The sequence below is a fragment of the Nicotiana tabacum genome, chromosome 21, assembly GCF_000715075.1.
Source record: "Nicotiana tabacum cultivar K326 chromosome 21, ASM71507v2, whole genome shotgun sequence".
Classification (NCBI taxonomy): domain Eukaryota; kingdom Viridiplantae; phylum Streptophyta; class Magnoliopsida; order Solanales; family Solanaceae; genus Nicotiana; species Nicotiana tabacum.
Window position 1 is genome coordinate 63,975,875 of NC_134100.1, and position 22,773 is coordinate 63,998,647.

The 22,773-nt window shown below is 39.5% G+C and overlaps 1 protein-coding gene across 1 annotated transcript; it reads left to right on the top strand.

Moving 5' to 3' along the window:
• The first annotated feature begins 775 nt into the window (after positions 1 to 775).
• LOC142175260 (uncharacterized) lies at positions 776 to 20,901 on the top strand. Its single transcript, XM_075241844.1, has 5 exons — positions 776 to 902; positions 1,015 to 1,049; positions 19,504 to 19,748; positions 20,100 to 20,531; positions 20,631 to 20,901. The coding sequence occupies exons 1-5, from the start codon at positions 776 to 778 to the stop codon at positions 20,899 to 20,901; spliced, it is 1,110 nt and encodes a 369-aa protein (XP_075097945.1).
• The last annotated feature ends 1,872 nt before the right edge of the window (positions 20,902 to 22,773 follow it).

Below are 22,773 nucleotides of genomic sequence, written 5' to 3' on the forward strand. Positions count from 1 at the left end.
TTAAAAAGCATAAGGTAGAGGAACTTCCCTGAATCTCTAGTCGGGTTCTGAGTTAAAGCCGGGCTGCATTCTTCATGCCCAAACTAGTGCACACATCCACGCGGACAACAGAGGATCGAGTCATACACCAATCTAACCTGTAGCCTGCGCACAATCAAGTAACACCAAACGTAAAAAGAGAAAATAAAATAAAATAAAAAGAAAAATTCCTAAATTAGCACCATAAACTATTTCAAACACTATTAATTGCCAATCCCCGACAACATCGCCAAAATTGACGAGCGCAAAAAACATATTTAAATATGCTTGCTAGTCGAATATAGTATAATATAATATTGTATCCACAGGGATTGGAGTTAAATAATATTTTCGTAGTTTATAGCTTGATTGCTATCCAAGATGATCAACAATTGAGATTTATGTGATTAAACCTAAAATTAACTAAGAGTCTAACTTATTGACGAATGACACTCGAACAAACGTAAGTAAGGAAGATATCAATGGGAGAAAATAGGGATTGATTGGATAGGTGCAAGATAAATGTCTAGGATTTAACTCTAGTTAATTCACTTCTAGTGTTCAAGTGAGTCTCTCAAATTCACTCAATTAGTAGTTCAAATGTTTAGTAGAAACTCCTCTCTCGGTTGCGTATTGCAATTGTTCTTATGAAATAAGTATAGTGAGAGGGTTCTAGCCAATGAAGTGTTCATTCTATTGGTAGTTTAGGGGCTATGATAGAATTCTTGTACTCTTGTGTAGAGGCATGATAGGTACAATGAGCAGTATAGAAATTGGACGTCGAGGATCAAGGTTGCAGTTCAGTATTGATAAGAATATCATGAGCTTAGTGGATTTCAGATGTTCAGAGTATGCTGGCACTATTTTTGGGCAGCCTGAGGATGGTCTGTTTTGTGGTAGAAGTATTGGGTATTGAAACACGGATGCTTGACTAGTACTATGGAATAGCACGATCGATGTCCATTAATGTTCAGATTTTACTTCCTGGTGTGGAAGGTTGTGGGAGTATATCCCACGGGAAGATCATACAGGTGTGACGTATTAGTCATTCGATTATTAGAGATTGAAAATAGGTATGGAGATTTTGGTACTGTCGCCTATGGGAGAGGTTATGACTGAGAGGTGCTCTATCCCTTTAGTTGTGGACTGTGGGAGTTTGTTTCGGATTTGACGGCTACTCTTATGTGTCATTAATAGGGTTATTGTGGATCCGTGAAAGGTTATTGGCCAAGTATGGGATGATCGGAATCGGCTTGAGGTTCACTAGTAGATCTAATGTGAATGTATGCTCTATATCAGGTCAGATGTGTTCATTCAGCATAACATTTCTTATGGAGGAGTCTTCGGGTGTTGGATATTATTCCTGTCATCATCTATTCTCTGTAATACTCTATTATGCCATGTGGGTTGTGAGACGACTAGATTATTCGCACCTGTGTTGTGATCCCGTGTATCTTATGGTGTTATATGAGCAAGATGGTTCTCTAGATGCAGGTCATTTATTACACCTTAGTCATGCTTGAGCTTTTTAGCGTGTGGCGCTATCCGTCTCCCCAAGGCTGTATTTATGCACTTGGCGTGCTTGTGGTCGATATTCAGGCATTTCGTAGGTATGAGCATTATGGCTCGATGGGTATTTCCTTATTGATTGTTATGTATGGATCAGGTGGCACACCGCCACAGGTATCATGTTTGGATCGGGTTGCACGCCGCAACAGTATCATGTGTGGATCAGGTTGCACACCACAACAGTGAGATATTGAGTACGATTCCCTATATTTATTTTTATGTGTCTTGTTTGTCATCTCTAAGAGAGGTTCATAGCATATGTTGGCTGTTTTATTCGTTACGCGAGCTTGGTAGTTCTTTGTCAAAGTTTGTTCTTCCTTATAGGTCATATTCGAGTTGTAGCTTGTTGGCGCATTGGTGGTGTCATATGAGATTTTAGATGCTATTTGAGGTGGCTTATTGCTCGAGCATCTTGTACTGGGTGAGGCAAGGTTATTGGACCTGAAATCGGTGCAATCCAATTTATGTAAGGTATATTAAAGAGAAAGAGAAAGTATCACAATTCAGTTTAGAATGAGGTAATGGTACTTGTCAAGCGGAGAGACTCTATGATTTATTGATTGGCAGGTGGTTATGAGCTTCTACGTGTCGCTTTCATCATTGCAGTATCGCGAGGTTTGGATCAGGTCTTATGCGCGTTATGAGGTATACTACGGGCATCGGGTTAGTGGATTTGCAGCTTCTATGGCTGGAGGATGTTATTGTGGGCATCCGAATTATGCGGTGAATTGTATGGGTTCAGCATGGGTGCATGATCATGTTTGGTCTAGCGTGTTGTGATTGATATGGTGCTCGTACGTTAGAATCAGGTCTTGCAGAGAATTCTGGATGTTGTAATTTAGTTCCAAGGCTTGTAGCAGGAGGAATCTTCAGTCTGGTTTGAGCTAATATGCTCATATAGGTTGTGGTGGCACGGGTAGGTGCACGAGGTGTTAAACAGTGATTTTGGGCAGCTTTGGAGCAGTTCTTGGCACGTTTGAGGGCGAACGTGTGTTTAAGTGGGGGAGAATGTAATGACCTGACCGGGCATTTTGAGTTATAGCATGTTGTTCGTCAGTTTGAGGCCATGAGTAGCTTCACTTCATGTTTTATGACTTGTACGCATAGTCGGAATTGTATTTTGGGAAGTTTAGAGTTGATTCAGATGAAAAATTCTCAATTCGGAAGCTTTAAGTTGGAAGAGTTGACCAAGGTTTTCCTTTTGATTAAACGACCTAGGAATCGGGATTTGAAGGTTCCAATAGGTTCGTTTGATGATTCTGGACTTGGGCGTATGCTCGGGTTAAGTATCGGATGGTCTGGGAGCATTTTAGCACTTATTGTGGAAAGTTGGCATTTTGAAGGTTTTAAAATTTCCTAAGTTTGATTTGAAGTGGACTTGGGTGTTATCGTTGTTCGTTCTGCGTATAATTACACAAGATAGTGAAGTTGTGCACAAGATAGTGTGGATAATACCATAAGAAAATAATAAAAAGATCTGTGTTGGTTTCTAATTTCAACTTTCAAACTTTGCCGAACGCGTCCGAATTACACTTAAACATTCCGGAATGACGCCAAATGTTATGTACAAGTCACAAATCACAATACGAACCTATTTCAAGGCTCGGAATCCCAAACGAACAACGATAACACCCAAGTCCACTTCAAATCAAACTTAGGAAATTTTAAAACCTTCAAAATGCCAACTTTCCACAATAAGTGCTAAAATGCTCCCAGACCATCCGATACTTAACCCGAGCATACACCCAAGTCCAGAATCATCAAACGAACCTATTGGAACCTTCAAATCCCGATTCCTAGGTCGTTTAATCAAAAGGAAAACCTTGGTCAACTCTTCCAACTTAAAGCTTCCGAATTGAGAATTTTTCATCTGAATCAACTCTAAACTTCCCAAAATACAATTCCGACTATGCGTACAAGTCATAAAACATGAAGTGAAGCCACAACTTCACTATCTTGTGTAATTATACGCAGATCTTCATCGTTGCAGTATCGTGAGGTTTGGATTAGGACTTATGCGCGTTATGAGGCATACTACGGGCATCAGGTTAGTAAATTTGCAGCTTCTATGGTCGGAGGATGTTATTGTGGGCATCCGAATCATGCGGTGCATTTTGTGGGTTCAACATGGGTGCATGATCATGTTTGGTCTAGTGTGTTGAGATTGATACGATGCTCGTATGTTAGAATCAGGTGTTGCATAGAATTTTGGATGTTGGAATTTAGTTCCAAGGCTTGTGGGCTAAGGTAGCAGGAGGAACCTTCAGTCTGGTTTGAGCTAATGTGCTCATATGGGTTGTGGTGGCACGAGCAAGTGCACGAGGTGTTAAATGGTGATTTTGGGCTGCTCTGGAACGGTTCTCAGCACGTTCGAGGATGAACGTGTGTTTAAGTGAGGGAGAATGTAACGACCTGACCAGTCATTTTGAGCTCTAGCGTGTTGTTCGGCGGTTTGAGGCCATGAGTAGTTTCACTTCATATTTTATGACTTGTACGCGTAGTCGAAATTGAATTTTGGGAAGTTCAGATGGAAAATTCTCAATCGATAGCTTTAAGTTGGAAGAGTTGACCAAGGTTTGACATTTGAGTAAACGACCTCGGAATCGGGATTTGAAGGTCCCAATATGTTCGTATGATAATTTTGGACTTGGGCGTATGCTCGGGTTAAGTATCAGATGGTCTGGGAGCATTTCGACGCTTATTGTGGAAACTTGACATTTTGAAGGTTTTAGAATCTCCTAAGTTTGATTTGAAGTGGACTTTGGTGTTATCGATGTCTGTTTGGAATTCCGAGCCTTGAAATAGGTTTGTACTGTGATTTGTGACTTGTACGTAAAATTTGGCGTCATTCCGGAATGTTTAAGTGTAATTCGGATGCGTTCAGCGAAATATGAAAGTTTGAAAGTTGAAAGAAGGGTTTTGATCGTCGATTCGTAGTTTGGATGTTGTTTGGAGTGATTTGAGGCCTCGAGCAAGTTTGCATCATGTTTTGGGAATGGTTGGTATGATTGGACGGGGTCCTGGGGGCCTCTGGTGTGTTTCAGATGGGCTACGAGTCATTTCGCCATGTTTGAGAAGTTGTTTCTGAGATCTGGTGCATTATTCTTCGCGATCGCTAACAAAGGGCCGCAAACACGAAGAGAAAAGTGTTGTTCTAGGCCTTGTAAATCGCGATCGCGGAAGGAAGGTCGCGATCGATTAGAAAATCAAACCGTTTGGCAGAAAATGAAAGTTGGTGTGACTTCGAGATCTTATATCTTGCAGTCTATAAGGAATTTGGAGATGATCCAAAAATGAAAGTTGTAGCCCTTTGAATCTAGTATTCAGAAAATTAAAATTATACCGAAGAGTGTCTGTGAAGAGGAAACAAAATTTGTACATCGCGATCGCGAGGTTTTGGCCGCGATCACGATGAAGGAAACGATACTGGAACTTTTGTTAATCACGATCACATAGATAATGACCGCAATCGCGAAGAAGGAGGCCTGTCAGGTGTATTAAATATCTAATTTCGGGATTTTGAGCTCATTTCATCAATTTTTAGTTCTTGTAGCTCATGTGGAGCAATTTGGGATGATTCTTGAAGATCATTTTTGCCATATATCATAAGGTAGGTTATTCCTACTTGTTTTGAGTAATATATGTTGATATTTAATTTTTTCCTCATATTTTAAAATAGTATATATACTTTCAAAATATTATTTTGCATCATTACTTAATTTACAAGAGTTATACAAGTATTTTCTATAATTGTTATAATTTTTAAAGCTTTAAAATTGATTTTTCTTGCATTTTAATTACTTGAATATACATTAATTACCCATTTAAATTATTTTGTGATGACTTAATCGTCCAAATTATTATTTGCACCCATATATATGTTTTATTATATTTTACTTCATTTGCATATAATCATATTTGTATATTTTTTGAGCTATTTGCATAATTTTGCAATAATAGCCTATATTCTATGCATAATTATATTTTATTACATTATTTGTGCCAAAATAGAATTTTATATTTTTAATGTTAAGCTATTATTTTTATTCATTTTACTACACAAGTAATATTTTTTATTATTTATAAATTACTTTTTATAAATTATTTCAAATAAATTTTGCATTTACTTTACAGCCCAATACAAGGCTAATTTCGGACCAAATTACAGTCCCAAACACTTAGCCCATTCATTTTTATCTTCAGCAACCCAATCAAATGACCCCTTTTAAAACCCGGTCGCGATCTTGGCCGTTGATTTCAAATGATCAACGACCCGAAATAAAACCCTCACTTTCCTTATATCCCCACCCCAAACCCTAGAGACCATTTTCTTTTCCCAGCCGCCCTCACACGCTCTCATCTTCTACGAACCCTAGCTGTCTTACCCCCCAAAAATCTCTCTGAATCCGGTTATACTATGGAGTCCTACGAGGTACTTACTTTATTTACACTACCCTGCTACTACTCACACGTTCTTGATATTACATAGTACTCGCCTATTCTTGGCAAATACTAGGACCTGAGTTATGAACAATCGTCCTCAATCTTCGAGACTTAGACGATATTTCGTCTATATACACTCACCACCAGACTCTATGGGTTTGATTCAGTGAGATTTGGATTACCATTTTTGTTCTTCGTTTTAAATTAGGGTTTGACTGTTTCTTCTTAAATTGATTCTAATTGATTTTGCATGCTATATTTTCCTTATTTGTGTTTAATCGACTGTCTTTCCTTGTTTTGATAGTTAATTTTGATGCTATATAAACCCCTCCCCAATTTCCTCTTAAAAAGAGACTCCAATCACTAAATATTACTACTGTCATTCTTATTCTTTCTTGTCTTACACTATTCTGAGGCTCAATTTTTTGGCCGGCTGAAAGCCAAGGCCACCGTATTTTTTTAAATCTTCTTTCAGTGCAAGCACTTCTCGGGGTCCATTTCGAGACTCTTGTGAACTCTGAAGCACTTGAGGTTTGGGATTTTTCATCACTCTTCTGCAATTGCTGCTATTCTTGAGATTTTGAGTTTTTCATTCTTTATTCGTTTGTTTGCAACTGGTTAGTGCCCTGTACCCTCATAATTCTACTTCTTTCTGTTTGTGATTATGTTATGTGCATTAGTGTTATCTGGATTTTTCTGAGTTAATTTCGATATTATATACAATTCTGCTTATTTCAGCATTACTTTGTAATTCCATTAGCTTCAATTTTATGCAAGTCTTGATGTTAACTCATATGTGTAAAGCTAAATTGATTCATGACGCCTGCCTGATTCGTAATTGAAACCTAATTGATCATTGTTGAACTTCGTTTGATTTCTTGCATTGAAACCCCTTTGTGAGACTATGTTCTTGCTCGAAATTTCTCTCTTTATGTTGAATCCTTTATACCTAATTTGCTATTTTTCTGCAAGTCATGCCTAAATGCTTAGCCTAATATGCTAACCTTAATCGTGTCTAACCTGAATGATTATTATGTTACTCATACCTGTTGCTTATTCTGAGTTTGGCTTTTTGCTTTGTTCTGTACTACCGTGATAACTAACTTATGCTCAGAATGTGTTCTAATTCATGTTGAGACATTCATGCCCAACCTGTTATCTTTATGGAATTCTCATGTTAGCTATGATCCTTTTTCAGGCTATTTGTAACTCCACTGAGTTCCTGACTTGTTCAATCTTGTGTTCCTCAGTACCAATTGAGACCTTTATAGTAGATACCATAACCAACACTTTTCCCATATATGTGACCAATTAGCATAAAGTTTGATGCTTGTATGGTATGAAGGTGACATATTTAGGTCTTTATAAGTCTTCTGCTATTGTAATTGGTACTCAGCATGTTAAAATTTTCTCATTCTCGACTAAGTGATTGTTCGAACCTGTTCTGTTATGTTGTCTTCATTAAGCCTTCATATTAAAACTTTTCAGAGAAGGCTATGCTCTATTTGTTCTTGTCTATAACTCTATTAGACTCTTATGCTTAAATTTTGTGTCTAAGGTCTTTTTTAGGCTAATTCTGAATCAGTTTACTCTTGAAACCCTTTTTGGAATAGCTCACTATCCTATGATGATCAATTCTGTTACTTTAACTTTGTTTCTGAAAATACAAGCATGAATCTGTCTTGTGAACTTGTCTGTATTCTTGTCTATGTGTTTGGGCTAGAATTGTTGTTAGCCTTAGGAGTTAAGTATGAAAATTGTTAATCAATTCCATGAGTATTTAGTCACCGGTAAGGCTGAATTGAGCATCCTTTGGTTAAGTAAGTTATTCATTTGGGCCTAGTATGTTGGGCCTGCTGTGACTCTTACGCTTAGACTCTTACAAAGCTCCGGACCAATTACAAATATAGAATAACCCAGAAAGACATTTGGGCCTTCCAATATGCTCAGAACTTCACACGGACAACAGGCCCAAACTTCAAATGCGAACATTACATTTCAGACTTCCAGTACCACAGCAGGCCCAACATACTAGGCCCAAATGAATAACTTACTTAACCGAGTACCAACATAACGTATCTTTCTTATTACATCATTATATACACATGACATACAAGCCTAATAGGCCAACATCATCATTTATACACTCAAAATATAGGCCGACAAGGCCGTACAATCTTTCACGTACACGACATATATCTACAAGCCTCTAAGAGTACATAATTATCATAAAGGCTGGGACAGAGCCCCGCCATACCAAACCATACACATCTAAATCATACTGACCAAACAAGCAACTCCGGAGCAAATGGAGTGCACCAATATCTTCTGCTGAGCTGATCGCCTACTTGGAGGACTCTCGACCTATCTATCGAGACCTGCGGGCATGAAACGCAGCGTTCCCAGGCAAAAGGGATGCCAGTACAAATAATGTACCGAGTATGTAAGGAATGAAAATCCATAAATAATAGACATGAGAGAAACACAGAGTAAAAGACTCGACATGTATGTCTGCATAACTCTGTGAATCATTTCATTTTTATAATGTCATGCATATGCATATAAATGTCATACCATACATAGGTATATGTGTTCATAACATCATCAAGCCTCTGAGGGCATCCCATCATATCATTTCGGCCATTATGGGCAAATCATCAACGTATACCAGCTGATCAGGTGGTTTTGCATATATAACGCCATAACCCTTTCCCATATCCCATATACATATAATATACGCATATATAATGCCATCTGCTCATGGGTCAATGTACATGTATAAATGCATGAAATGCATAAGAATACGTTAATAAGATTTTCTCGGAATGTCATAAAAATAATATGCCTGTCGGATAAATTTTATCAAATACGTATTTTTCTGAGATCCATGAATAGAAGATATAATAATAATTCACATGGTTAATCAATAATATAGACACCCCTAATATTTCTATGAATAGAGTCATTTATGAAAATTGTGCATTTGCTCATTTTGTTTGTATCATATTGATCATGCCAAAAAGAAAGAATGGATAGACTTAACATACATAAGTCGATTCTCTTGACAATCCCTCTAACACACGTCAATTGTGACAACACGTAACGGCAAGATCGGAGTAAAAAAAATCCGTATGATATTCTTGAGAAAGATTACACCGTACTCCATTATAATTGCCCAATCTCACGTTCTGATATATGACTCTCATATTCTTAAGAATGAATATGTGACTTTCATGTTCTTAAGACTTAAAATGGCCCTCCTTTATTAAAAGGATATGTGACTAACTTCTAGCCTTACCATGCATGTTGTATTTGATAGAAGAATAATGATCTATAACCATGGTATATAGAGTCTACCAGTAATTATTGCAAGAGCACGCCCCATTCTTAAAATGGTGGAAACGGTTTGAATCTCTCACAATAATTTCCTTTTCTATTAGCTTTGATGATAACTTCATAAAGTTGTGGCAATCCAAACAAATACGGATGTTCTTTATAATCTTAATGGCACTGCAGCTAACGTTCTTTGCAAACTCCCACATCTCAATTTTTGCCACATAATCTAATGACTTAAAGAGTCACAATTCTAGGGGGTGGCTTGCTGCCACGTGGGGAGGGTCTAACTTATCCAACTCTTTACTAATCTTCCACTAAAATTAATAATTACCCGATTATTCACATAATTAAGAATTATCTCAAATTACTTATAATACTACTCACTTTTAACATACCTTATACACCTTACTATCATGGCCATGTGGTACCTTGTATGGTACTAGTCCATAAATACCGGGTATTTTAGTTCGGGCCGTATTTTATCCCAAAATGTCAAACTTCGACAAAATTCACTTTCTTCGATTTGCTTACCCTCTCACCTTCACAAATTTACTCATTACTTGTTTGAAATAGCATAAAATGCTTATAATCTTAAAATAATCTCATTCCCAAACTTACGTCAATTAACTTACGATGAAACTTTAACGTACGAAAAATGCGGGATGTAACATCTCATTTCCGAGCTTTCATTAATTTACTTATGGAGCACTTTCACGTACGAAAACATGGGGTGTAACATCATTCCCCCCTTTGGAACATTCGTCCTTGAATGTTGACTGATGCACTTATCACTCTCATAACCCATAGCTCTTGCGAATACATTAATATTCTCTTTTCCATTTAGACAACTGTTCTTTGAATAAATCTAAAGGCCAGGGCATTCCCCCCTTTAAACCTCTTTCTCACACCACGACTTGTAGTCGGAATCCTTCTAATCTAGTAACTGTTGCTACCTTCTATCATGCAGCCTGTACGACTCTAACTTTGTATGTGCGCCTATGCGACGCTTCTCTCCTCTTTCCTCCAGCTCTTAGCCAATATCTAGGCCTCACTTTGCAAACATATACAGAGCTTTATAAGATGTGCCTCTGGGCATCTATAGGTATATTGAAGTTCTTCGCTCCGTACTTTGTCGAACTTACGAATATTGTAATATCTTATTTCATAGACCCGATTATCCATTCGTATGACTTTACTGCATCTAGGTAAGTCATACTATACCATAACTCTTACTTCTATTTATTGTTACTAGGGTCTGCTACCGAACTCCAGGTTACTTTCGTTGCTTATACCATATGTATAAATCTAAGTCCTTTAATGCTTCCTCATTACTGTTCATATTAAGAATGATGGCCTAATCTCATCTCACTTTGTGATTTTTGTCCATCCATTATTGATTCACCTCAATATTGATCTACAATATACCACTCATAACTTTAAACTTCTTACGTAATACATTGCCACTAGGGCTTATGCTGCATCGAGGAATACTTGAAGTGATTTTTCTGATCCACTTAGGGGCGATACTGTACTTCAATAATCGTATTTTATAACATCCCAATGTGATTCACCTTAAAATTCCGTACAATCCATGAAATCCTCTTCAAATCATTACTCAGTCAAAGGCCCAAACGTCATCCTTTATCTATCACAATCACACCCTCATTGCACTACCAGGGCAGCATTCCATTTTTTCTAGATATTATTAGTCTTAGACTCCTTTGATTTCATTCAGGCTATACTGAACTTTCTATAATTTAGAGAAACCATTAGCTCTCTTATTTTCATGGTTTAATCCCGAGGACTTATCCATTCTAGTCACCTTCTCACTTGCCCTTTCTCATTCTTATTCCTGTCATAAAACTTTGTAGCTTTACTATACTTTAGCTTGTGACCTATACATATCTATTTATACTATTCTCAGCCTTCCTTCAACTTGCTTGCATCATAGAATTCCTTGTGTTATTCTGGAACATCAAGCGAGACATCACATTATCTCTAACTCTTCTTTATTCTCTTGACTAGATCTCTCGGTACTTAGAAACCATAGGATGGAAGGTAAGCTACTGACGACGCTGCTATCATTCCTGGATATTGAATCCCAGTGCTTCTAGCCTTCTACCTGAAGCATGGACTATTCACGATCTTCTACCTTTGAGTATCTTGTACATTGTTCACCTTTACCTTACTTACCTTAAAATCTCGCATCACATCTTCTATCTCTTTCGTGACCTCCCTTTCATATAGGTATAATTCACGTCCATAACTTGAAGCTCTATTATAATACTTGCACCTCTGGTGCATACACAATCCGGTGGGAGCTTCGTACTGACTTCTTATGAGGATGGTACTTTTCTAACCGGCTTTATCGTAGGGCCGTTATAGAATATGGTTGTTGTACTATCCCCCTAGTACCTCTAATATTAAGAGTGATCTTGTAACGTTCTCAATCACGATTTTTATAATTTTTTGGGTCCAATAATCAGATTCCTGATTTACTTCGTTGATGTAACTCTTCACTTTCCTCCTTCTTCTGATCAGCCTTTATGTAGGCTTAAGCTACCTCCCGATCTGCGGTTCATGGTATTAGTTATTACGTTTAGCCTTTCACGAGCGCTAAGGAATATCCATGATATAATCCTTTAATAATTCAATCCTTCGTCTATGACCTGGGCTCAATTCTTTCTTTTAACTTTTACCGGAACCTCCTACGGCTGTATATGCTGCATGTATAAAACTTCAAACTCGTAAGTGCGTTTATAACGTAACTAACTCTGGATCATGAATCGAATAATTCTTTTTGTTCCATCTCAGCTTTTTTCAAACATAAGCAATTACTTTTCTTGGTCTTTCTGCCCCCTTTTGCGTGCATACTTAGCTTATCTTGGTGCCCATGCATATTGGAATTCCATATAACTCATATGATCTTGAATATCACTTCTAATTTTACTTCCCGTTCATTAGCCACGATAGGTGCCATTTTCTTATGGAGTGCATACAATGTTGATGTGAGACTTTTGTTATAAGACCATTTCCTCCTTAGGTCAAGCTGGGAGCTAATTACACCGAATACTTGATGTCCTTTCTCGCCTATAATTATCCGTAGTTTACGCTCGTGTGCTTGTAGGGTTGCTTCTGAACTTGATATTTTGACTGTCTTCCCAGTGGCTTTCTCTGTTATTTCAGTAGCACTCATATGGTATCTTTAACTACCCGAACTCCTATCTGAATATTTCTCAAGGATCATAATGTCATATCTGCGAGACTGAATTCGCCATATTGGGTTCTACTATGTTTATCTTGCACGATCTTCTAACTCGTCTGTAACCTCCTATTTAGTCATAACTAGGCTCTTCCTGAATCAATTACTGACTACTCGTTGGCCCATTCTCATATTAATATTTCCCGAAATCTTTCTTGGGTTATTTCCTTTGTCTTAACTTACGTCTCGCATTGACTCTTTATCTATCATAAATGTCTTGGGCCGGGACCCTTACTTCCTTTCCTTGACGCCGTGTTTGCATAATGTTCTGGAATTGTAGCATGTCTGTAGGATTTGGATATATGCCATCTCATTCCTTTTTCATTTTTATCGCATTTTTCCTTTACCATTCCATAGTCACTAGAACTACTTAATTCTGACCTAATGCCATATCACTCCATATTCCCCCCTTTAGGGGAGTACTAAGAGCTAAAGCCACGAGGATCTACCTATAGATGTTTTACCTCTTCATCTTTTGCGTCGTTTCACAACATCATTGACCCTTACTCGCCTTGCGGCAATCCTTCTGTACCAAGGATATCAAATTCCCTTACTCGCGATGGTGACACTTAGTGCAACTGGCACATACAATCCCTTAAGCTTAACTTTGCTCATATTGCTTGCTTTAGGGAAGCATCTTCCTGAATGACCATTCTCTGAATTTCTCATGAATCGTCTTCTGTTGTCCATTCTATTATCGCCGGAATGCAAATCTAAAATTCTCATGATGCTGACTATTATCAAGTCACTCAGTGTTACAACCCAAATTCGCATACCATAGATCACGCCGTAAGTTAGTCAACGTAAATCCAAGAAGAGATTATCTTTGAGATGATAAGAAGTTAATCCTATTGGTCTTAAACGATACAAGGGTGTATAAGAGTGGTTAACAAGTATTTGAAGTTAAACGAATCAAGGATGTTGTAACCCGCATTTTCGGGTAACACTAGAGGTGATTAATTGTCCCAAGAGGTCTTGTTTTAATGTATTTGAATCATATAATATCCGCATCATAAGTCTTGAAATCAAGCGAGTTATGAAACAAAAGTCGGTAAAAGTTATCGCAACTTAGGTTTATAATTTTACTTAAACTTTAGGTCAAATTTTACTGCATTTTTATCCCAATGTGCTTGGAATTATGGGGTGATCTACCTATCAAATCTAAGATCTATGAGTCTAGTTTCCAACGCATTAAACCATTCGTCGATACGATCTCGGAATAGAGAGATATTCACGTTTTCGCGAGAGTGCGCCAAGCTGCTCTCTATGGGGCCCACAAAGGCGGTTTAAGACATATGGACATATATAAGATACCTCAACCTCGTTTTAAGTCATTAGTTTTCAGTATATTCAGACCTTATAACCCTAAAAACAGTCTCTCAAGGTTCTCTCATGATCCAAGACCCAAACAAAGGGCAAACAACACAAATCAAATGTCGGGAATCCCGTGGCGCTAGTAAGTTTCTTGTTCTTCTTGTTGTTGCTGATTTTTGTGTTGTTCCAGCTCGTGTGGGAGGTTGTTTTAAGTGTTTTATGTCCTGTAAATACACCTTCAAGTTTTTAATATCAACCCTAGGTGATTTCAAGTTTTCTAAAGTAATTCTAGTGCCGAAAAACCCGAATTAATTGCTAGTTTCGCTTCCTTGTTCTTGTGGCAGAATTGAAGGGATATTTCGTGGAAAATTAAGGTCAAATTGGAGTTGTTCTTTCTGTTTAAAGGTAAGGAACCTCTTACTCTATATATATTTAAGATTATCCAAGTTGCAGCTAAGTCGTTGAAGCTAGAACCTGTGAAATATATATCGAAAGGCTTGGTAGTAATGTTGTTGGTTGGTGGACTATTTTGGAGGCTCAATATGATTATTAATGATGTTGTTTGGGCTGTTTGGTGATTGTATTGACTTGTGGGAAGTCATATAAATAGGGGAGGTGCTGTCCGTTTCATCGTAAAATAGGTTGTGGTCGATACATAATAGTTACGACGCTTAAACGATAATGATAGTGTCATTTGTCTTATTGTAGACTAAGGAGTCGTGACATTTGCATAGCTTGAGGTTGGGCAGTATATACAAGGTATGTGAGGCTATCCCCTTCATTCTTTTGCACGACTCCGATTGTACATAATGTAATGAACGAGCTCCCAAAGATACTCTACTCTTAGAAGCTAGCAGTACTTACATTGCTGCCCTTCTTATGAAACGATTGATATTGATATTACTTCTCTTATTCTTATATTATCAATGTTGTTGGTAGTTCCTGATTCTTATAAGATTCTTGATGAAGAGTTAATCCTAATAACGTGTACGAAGGATACCGACCTTACGTCACTCCGAAAGGTTCAAAATGTGATTCCAATGAGTCCAGCATGCATCATATATATGTATCTATTTTACTCTACCGAGCCGCACTATAGTCGGCCGGGTATGGCACCTATTGTGCAACCACTGATCAGTTGGGTTTTACCGAGCTCCACGTGGCCGGGTACGATTCTACCGAGCCCTATGATGGCCAGGTACGTTTTACCGAGCCTATTATGGCCGGGTACGATATGATGATGGTGATGCCCACAAAGGCGTATGTTTTAAAAGTTTATGTATATATATGTATGTATCATGTATTTCATGTCAGTAGCCCTCAGAGGTACCCAGATGTCACAGGTTGTATATTCTCTATCCCTGTTTACATTACTGTTCTTACTTATGCTTTCTTGCCTCACATACTCAGTACTTTATTCGTACTGACGTCCTTTTTATTTGTGGACGCTGCATGTCGTGCTGCAAGTTCTGATAGACAGGTAGACGTAGCTCCCCCACCACAGTAGGCTGTCCAGTTCAGCGGTTATTGGCGAGATCCCTTCTCCGGACTTGCCGTGGTCTTGGTATGCATTTTTGTTATAGACATTATGGGTATGTCGGGGCCCTGTTCCGGCAATGTTGTAGCACTTATGTTCCTTTAGAGGCTCATAGACAGGTGTCGACTTATGTATGGTTTAGAATGCCTTTTCGGCTGATTTTTGTTGTATAGTCTTTCATGGCATCATGATAGCTCGTACCTTATATATAGTTTCTTGACAGTCTTGTCGTCCCATGTTATGTATGTTCATGACATTATATTTCATTGTTGGATGTTCATGATCCATGTCTACTATTTATATTGATCTTGTCGGCCCTTAAAGATAATAAGGAAGGTTAGATAAAATGTACATTGGTGCTCGGCAAGTATGGCCCGGGTGCTAGTCATGACCCTCCAGTTGGGTCGTGACAAACTTGGTATCAGAGCAAGTCTGTCCTAGGGGATGTCTATGAGCCGTGTCTAGTAGAGTTTTGATTATGGATGTGTAGCACGCCACATTTATAATCAGGAGGCTACGTGACATCTAGGGTTGTTACCTTCTTCCTGAATCTAGATCGTGCGTAGAGTTGAGTAGTAAGTGTTCATATCTAATATTCACCTTGTTTTCTTTCAGTGATGCCTTCGACTAGGAAGCAAGCAATTAGTAAATGGCTTGATACAGCTGTGGGAGAGGGTAACATTCAGGTGCCTCCAGCCAGAGCAGGCCAAAGTGAGGCTCAGAGTGAGATGCCATCTCATACCTCTCCGTCTCCTCCAGAGGATATTAGGAGGCACCCAGTACATCCAGTTCCTCCGTCTAGCACTACAGACCACGATATGCACAGTGCGGTGCAATTGTTGACTTGCTTGGTAGCTGCTCAGGCTCAGAGGCAGAATATCGGTGCTGCTGATAAATCGGTTAGTGCGAGAGTTCATGATTTTATTAATCTAGACCCTCCAGTGTTTACCGGATCAGACCCCAAGGAGGACCCACAAACATTTATTGATCAGATTCATCGTACATTGCGGGTTATGCATGCTAGTGATACGGAGGCAGTAGAGTTGGCTTCTTATCGGTTACGGGATTTAGCAGTTTTCTGGTATGATAGTTGGGAGAGATCTAGGGGTCCGAACGCTCCTCCAGCCGTGTGGAAGGAATTTTCTGAGGCCTTTCTTCGTCACTACTTGCCAGTTGAGATACGACGAGCTAGAGCTGATAAGTTCTTGAACCTTCGATAGGGTAATATGAGTGTACGAGAGTATAGTATACAGTTTGATTCTTTAGCAAGGTATGCTCCCCATATGGTGGCCGAGATGAGTGATAGGGTGCATCTGTTCGTGAACGGGTTGGGACCACATCTGATAAATGAGTGCACAACAGCGTCCTTGGTAGAGGGCATGGATATTTCCCGTATTCAGGCTTATGCCCAGACCCTAGAGGATCGTAAGCGCCAGCAAAGGGCAGATAGGGAGCAGGATAGGGGCCAGCATAAGAGGGCGAGATTTGAAGGGTATTCTGATGAGTTCAGAGGTAGTATCAGGCCCCAATCTTCGAGGAGTTCGGCGCCACCTGTAGCTAGTGCTCCTCCAAAGTTTCAGAGGCCTCAGTATGATCGATTTACCTATTCTGGTTCAGGTCAGAGTTTGAGGGCATCAGGCTCACAATTTCATAGAGATACTAGTCAGACGAGACCCCCAACACCTCGTTGTGATCAGTGCGGCAAGGCCCACTTTGGACTGTGCCGTCGAGGTTCCGATGCGTGCTATTCTTGCGGACAGCATGGCCATATGATGCGGATTGTCCTAACAGAGGAGGTGGTGGTATGGCTCAACCGACTGGATCTGTGTCTGGTTCTTCCTCATCAGTTCGACCTCCAGCACAAGGTTTTCAATAGTCGACAGGTCGTGGTAGAGGTAGAGGTTCAGTGCCGAGTTCGAGTGGTGCTCAAAATCGAACCTATGCTCTAATAGGTCGACAAGATCTCGAGTCATCTCCGGATGTTGTTACAGGTATATTGTCTGTGTTTTCTTATGATGTATATGCACTAATTGATCCAGGATCTACCTTATCATATGTTACACCCTTTGTGGCTAATAAGTTTGGCATTGAACCTGAATTGATAAGTAAACCACTTGCAGTATCCACTCCGATAGGAGATTCTGTGATTGCTAGAAGGGTATATAAAGGTTGCACTGTGATGATTTGTAGTCGTCAAACCTCGGCAAATTTATTTGTGTTAGAAATGGTTGATTTCGATGTGATAATGGGAATGGACTGGTTGGCCTCATGCTATGCAAATGTTGACTGTCGTACGAAGATGGTTAGGTTTCAGTTTCCTTGTGAACCCGCTATTGAATGGAAGGGGAACATTGCTACACCGAAAGGTAGGTTTATTTCCTATCTTAAGGCAAGGAAGATGATCTCAAAAGGTTACATTTATCATCTTGTTCGCGTTAGGGATGCGGAGGCGAAGCCGCCTACTCTACAATTAATCCCCGTGGTCAATGAATTTCCAGATGTTTTCCCAGATGAACTCCCAGGCCTTCCTCCTGAAAGGGAGATTGAGTTTAGCATTGATGCATTGCCTGACACTCAACCGATCTCTATCCCTCCATACAGGATGGCCCCGGCAGAGTTGCGAGAGTTGAAGGCACAGTTGAAGGACTTGCTGGATAAGGGTTTCATTAGGCCTAGCACTTCACCTTGGGGTGTGCCAGTCTTGTTCGTGCGGAAGAAAGATGGGTCGTTAAGGATGTGTATCGATTATCGACAGTTGAATAAGTTTACAATAAAGAACAAGTATCCACTTCCAAGAATTAATGACCTGTTTGACCAACTCCAGGGTGCCAAGTATTTCTCCAAGATTGACTTGTGTTCAGGGTATCATCAGGTGAGGGTTAAGGAGAAGGATATTCCAAAGACGGCCTTCCGGACAAGATATGGGCATTTTGAGTTCTTGGTGATGTCGTTTGGGCTAACAAATGCCCCAGCAGCTTTTATGGATCTCATGAATAGTGTATTCAGGCCCTATCTTGATGTGTTTGTGATCGTATTCATTGATGACATTCTGGTGTATTCTCGTTCGGAGGCGGAACATGCGGGCCACTTGCGGATAGTATTACAGACCCTTCAGGATCATAAGTTATATGCTAAGCTCTCTAAATGTGAATTCTGGCTGAACTCAGCAGCATTCCTTGGCCATGTGATATCTGATGAGGGTATTAGTATCGACACTCAGAAGATCGATGCAGTGAAGAATTGGCCGAGACCTACAACACCGTCAGAAGTCCGCAGCTTCCTGGGGCTAGCAGGATATTATAGGCGGTTTGTAGAAGGATTTTCCTCTATATCAGCACCATTGACTAAGTTAACACAGAAAGCTACCAAGTTCCAGTGGTCTGATGCTTGTGAACATAGTTTTCAGGAGCTAAAGAATCGATTGACATCCGCGCCAGTGCTCACTCTCCCAGAAGGAACAGAAGGTTATGTGGTATATTGTGATGACTCAGGTATAGGTTTGGGGTGCGTATTGATGCAACGTGGGAAGGTGATTGCTTATGCATCAAGACAATTGAAGAAGCATGAAAAGAATTACCCGACTCATGATTTGGAATTGGCTGCAGTAATATATGCTTTGAAGATATGGCGGCACTACTTATACGGCGTCCATGTTGACATCTACACAGATCACAAGAGTTTACAATACATCTTCAAGCAGAAAGAGTTGAATTTGAGGCAGCGTAGGTGGCTTGAATTACTGAAAGACTACGATGTCGAGATATTGTACCATCCCGGTAAAGCTAATGTTGTGGCAGACGCTCTCAGCCGTAAGTCAATGGGAAGCTTAATACATATTGAGGCAGGTAGACAAGGGTTGACCAAAGAGCTTCACCAGCTGGACAATATGAGAATCAGATTGTTGGACTCTGATGACGGAGGTGTTACTGTACAGAATACAGTAGAATCATCTTTGGTAGCCGAGGTAAAAGCACAGCAATATGAAGATCCTACCTTAGTAAGATTGAAAGAGGGAATTCAGCAGTGTAAGATTACAGCTTTCAAGATCGGAGGAGATGGGACACTGAGATACCAGGGCCGATTATGTGTACCTAGTGTGGCAGGGTTGCGAGAGAAGATTATGATTGAGATTCACCAATCCCGATATTCTATCCATCCTGGCTCGACAAAGATGTATCATGACGTTAAGGAGCAGTATTGGTGGGATAACATGAAGAAGTCTATTGCAGAATTTGTAGCCCAGTGTCCTAATTGTCAACAAGTAAAGATCGAGCATCAGAAACCTAGTGGATTGATTCAGAATATAGAGATTCCGACCTGGAAATGGGAGGTGATTAATATGGACTTCATTATTGGATTACCTCGCTCTTATCATAAGTTTGACTCCATCTGGGTGATAGTTGATCGACTTACAAAATCTGCCCATTTTCTGCTAGTTAAGACAACTTACACGGCTGAAGATTATGCGAAGTTGTATATCAAGGAGATTGTTAGGCTTCATGGTGTGCCGGTATCTATTATATCAGGCCGAGGAGCTCAATTTACGGCTAACTTTTGGAGGTCTTTTCAGAAGGGTTTAGGCACACAAGTAAATCTCAGCACTGCATTCCATCCGCAGACTGACGGACAGGCTGAACGTACCATCCAGACGCTTGAAGATATGCTACGAGCATGTGTTCTAGATTTCAAGGTGAATTGGGATGACCATCTGGCACTTATAGAATTTGCCTACAATAATAGCTACCATTCCAGTATTAAAATGGCCCCGTATGAGGCACTGTACGGGAGGAGATGTAGATCACTAGTTGGATGGTTCGAAGTCAGTGAGACAGAATTATATGGGCCAGATTTGATTCACCAAGCCATTGAGAAGGTGAAAGTGATACAAGAGCGACTGAGGACAGCACAAAGCAGGCAAAAGTCTTATTCCGACATCCGACGTCGTGATCTGGAATTTGAGGTTGGTGATTGGGTTTTCCTGAAGATCTCGCCGATGAAGGGTGTTATGCGTTTTGGGAAGAAGGGTAAGTTGAGTCCGCGGTATATTGGGCCGTACAAAATTCTTCGACGAATTGGACAGGTTGCTTACGAGTTAGAATTTCCATCTGAATTAGAATTTGTCCACCCGGTATTCCATGTATCTATGTTGAGGAAATGTATTGGAGACCCTTCTCGGGTCGTCCCTATCAAAGATGTACAAATTACAAAGGATCTATCATATGATGAAGTGCCAGTGGCTATATTAGATCGACAAGTCTGCAAGCTGAGAACAAAGGATGTAGCTTCCGTGAAAGTATTATGGAGGAACAAGAATATAGAAGAAATGACATGGGAAGCAGAAGAGGAGATGAAGTCTAAATACCCTTACCTATTCCAGAGTGAAGATAACGAGGATGCCGGGGGAAAGAAGGATGCATTATAAGGTGAAACGGCTCTATGAGGTAAGCAATAGCTTGTGAATACTCTTTTTTTAAATACAAAATGGTAATATGCAGATAATGTACATATCCATAATGCTTTGTATAGTCTTGTAAGGCCATAGGTTAGGTTTAACTGCTTGCAAGTTTGGCTAGTGTCCATTTTATAGGGGAAACTCAGCCGGAAATCTCCGTCGGAATCCACAATGAGTTAGACACCCCATAAACCCTTACATTCGAGGACGAATGTTTCTAAGGGGGAGAGGGTGTTACAACCCAAATTCGCATACCATAGATCACGCCGTAAGTTAGTCGATGTAAATCCAAGAAGAGATTATCTTTGAGATGATAAGAAGTTAATCCTATTGGTCTTAAACGATACAAGGGTGTATAAGAGTGGTTAACAAGTATTTGAAGTTAAACGAATCAAGGATGTTGTAACCCATATTTTTGGGTAACACTAGAGGTGATTAATTGTCCCAAGAGGTCTTGTTTTAATGTATTTGAATCATATAATATCCGCATCATAAGTCTTGAATTCAAGCGAGTTATGAAACAAAAGTCGATAAAAGTTGTCGCAACTTAGGTTTATAATTTTACTTAAACTTTAGGTCAAATGTTACTGCATTTTTCTCCCAATGTGCTTGGAATTATGGGGTGATCTACCTATCAAATTGAATATCTATGAGTCTAGTTTCCAACGCATTAAACCGTTCGTCGATACGATCTCGGAATAGAGAGATATTCGTGTTTTCGCGAGAGTGAGCCAAGCTGCTCTCTATGGGGCCCACAAAGGCGGTTTAAGACATATGGACATATATAAGATACCTCAACCCCGTTTTAAGTCATTATCTTTCAGTATATTCAGACCTTATAACCCTAAAAACAGTCTCTCAAGGTTCTCTCATGATCCAAGACCCAAACAAAGGGCAAACAACACAAATCAAATGTCGGGAATCCCGTGGCGCTAGTAAGTTTCTTGTTCTTCTTGTTGTTGCTGATTTTTGTGTTGTTCCAGCTCGTGTGGGAGGTTTTTTTAAGTTTTTTATGTCCTGTAAATACACCTTCAAGTTTTTAATATCAACCCTAGGTGATTTCAAGTCTTCTAAAGTAATTCTAGTGCCGAAAAACCCGAATTAATTGCTAGTTTCGCTTCCTTGTTCTTGTGGCAGAATTGAAGGGATATTTCGTGGAAAATTAAGGTCAAATTGGAGTTGTTCTTTCTGTTTAAAGGTAAGGAAACTCTTACTCTATATATATATTTAAGATTATCCAAGTTGCAGCTAAGTCGTTGAAGCTAGAACCTGTGAAATATATATCGAAAGGCTTGGTAGTAATGTTGTTGGTTGGTGGACTGTTTTGGAGGCTCAATATGATTATTAATGATGTTGTTTGGGCTGTTTGGTGATTGTATTGACTTGTGGGAAGTCATATAAATAGGGGAGGTGCTGTCCGTTTCATCGTAAAATAGGTTGTGGTCGATACATAATAGTTACGACGCTTAAACGATAGTGATAGTGTCATTTGTCTTATTGTAGACTAAGGAGTTGTGACATTTGCATAGCTTGAGGTTGGGCAGTATATACAAGGTGTGTGAGGCTATCCCCTTCATTCTTTTGCACGACTCCGATTGTACATAATGTAATAAACGAGCTCCCAAAGATACTCTACTCTTAGAAGCTAGCAGTACTTACATTGCTGCCCTTCTTATGAAACGATTGATATTGATATTACTTCTCTTATTCTTATATTATCAATGTTGTTGGTAGTTCCTGATTCTTATAAGATTCTTGATGAAGAGTTAATCCTAATAACGTGTACGAAGGATACCGACCTTACGTCACTCCAAAAGGTTCAAAATGTGATTCCAATGAGTC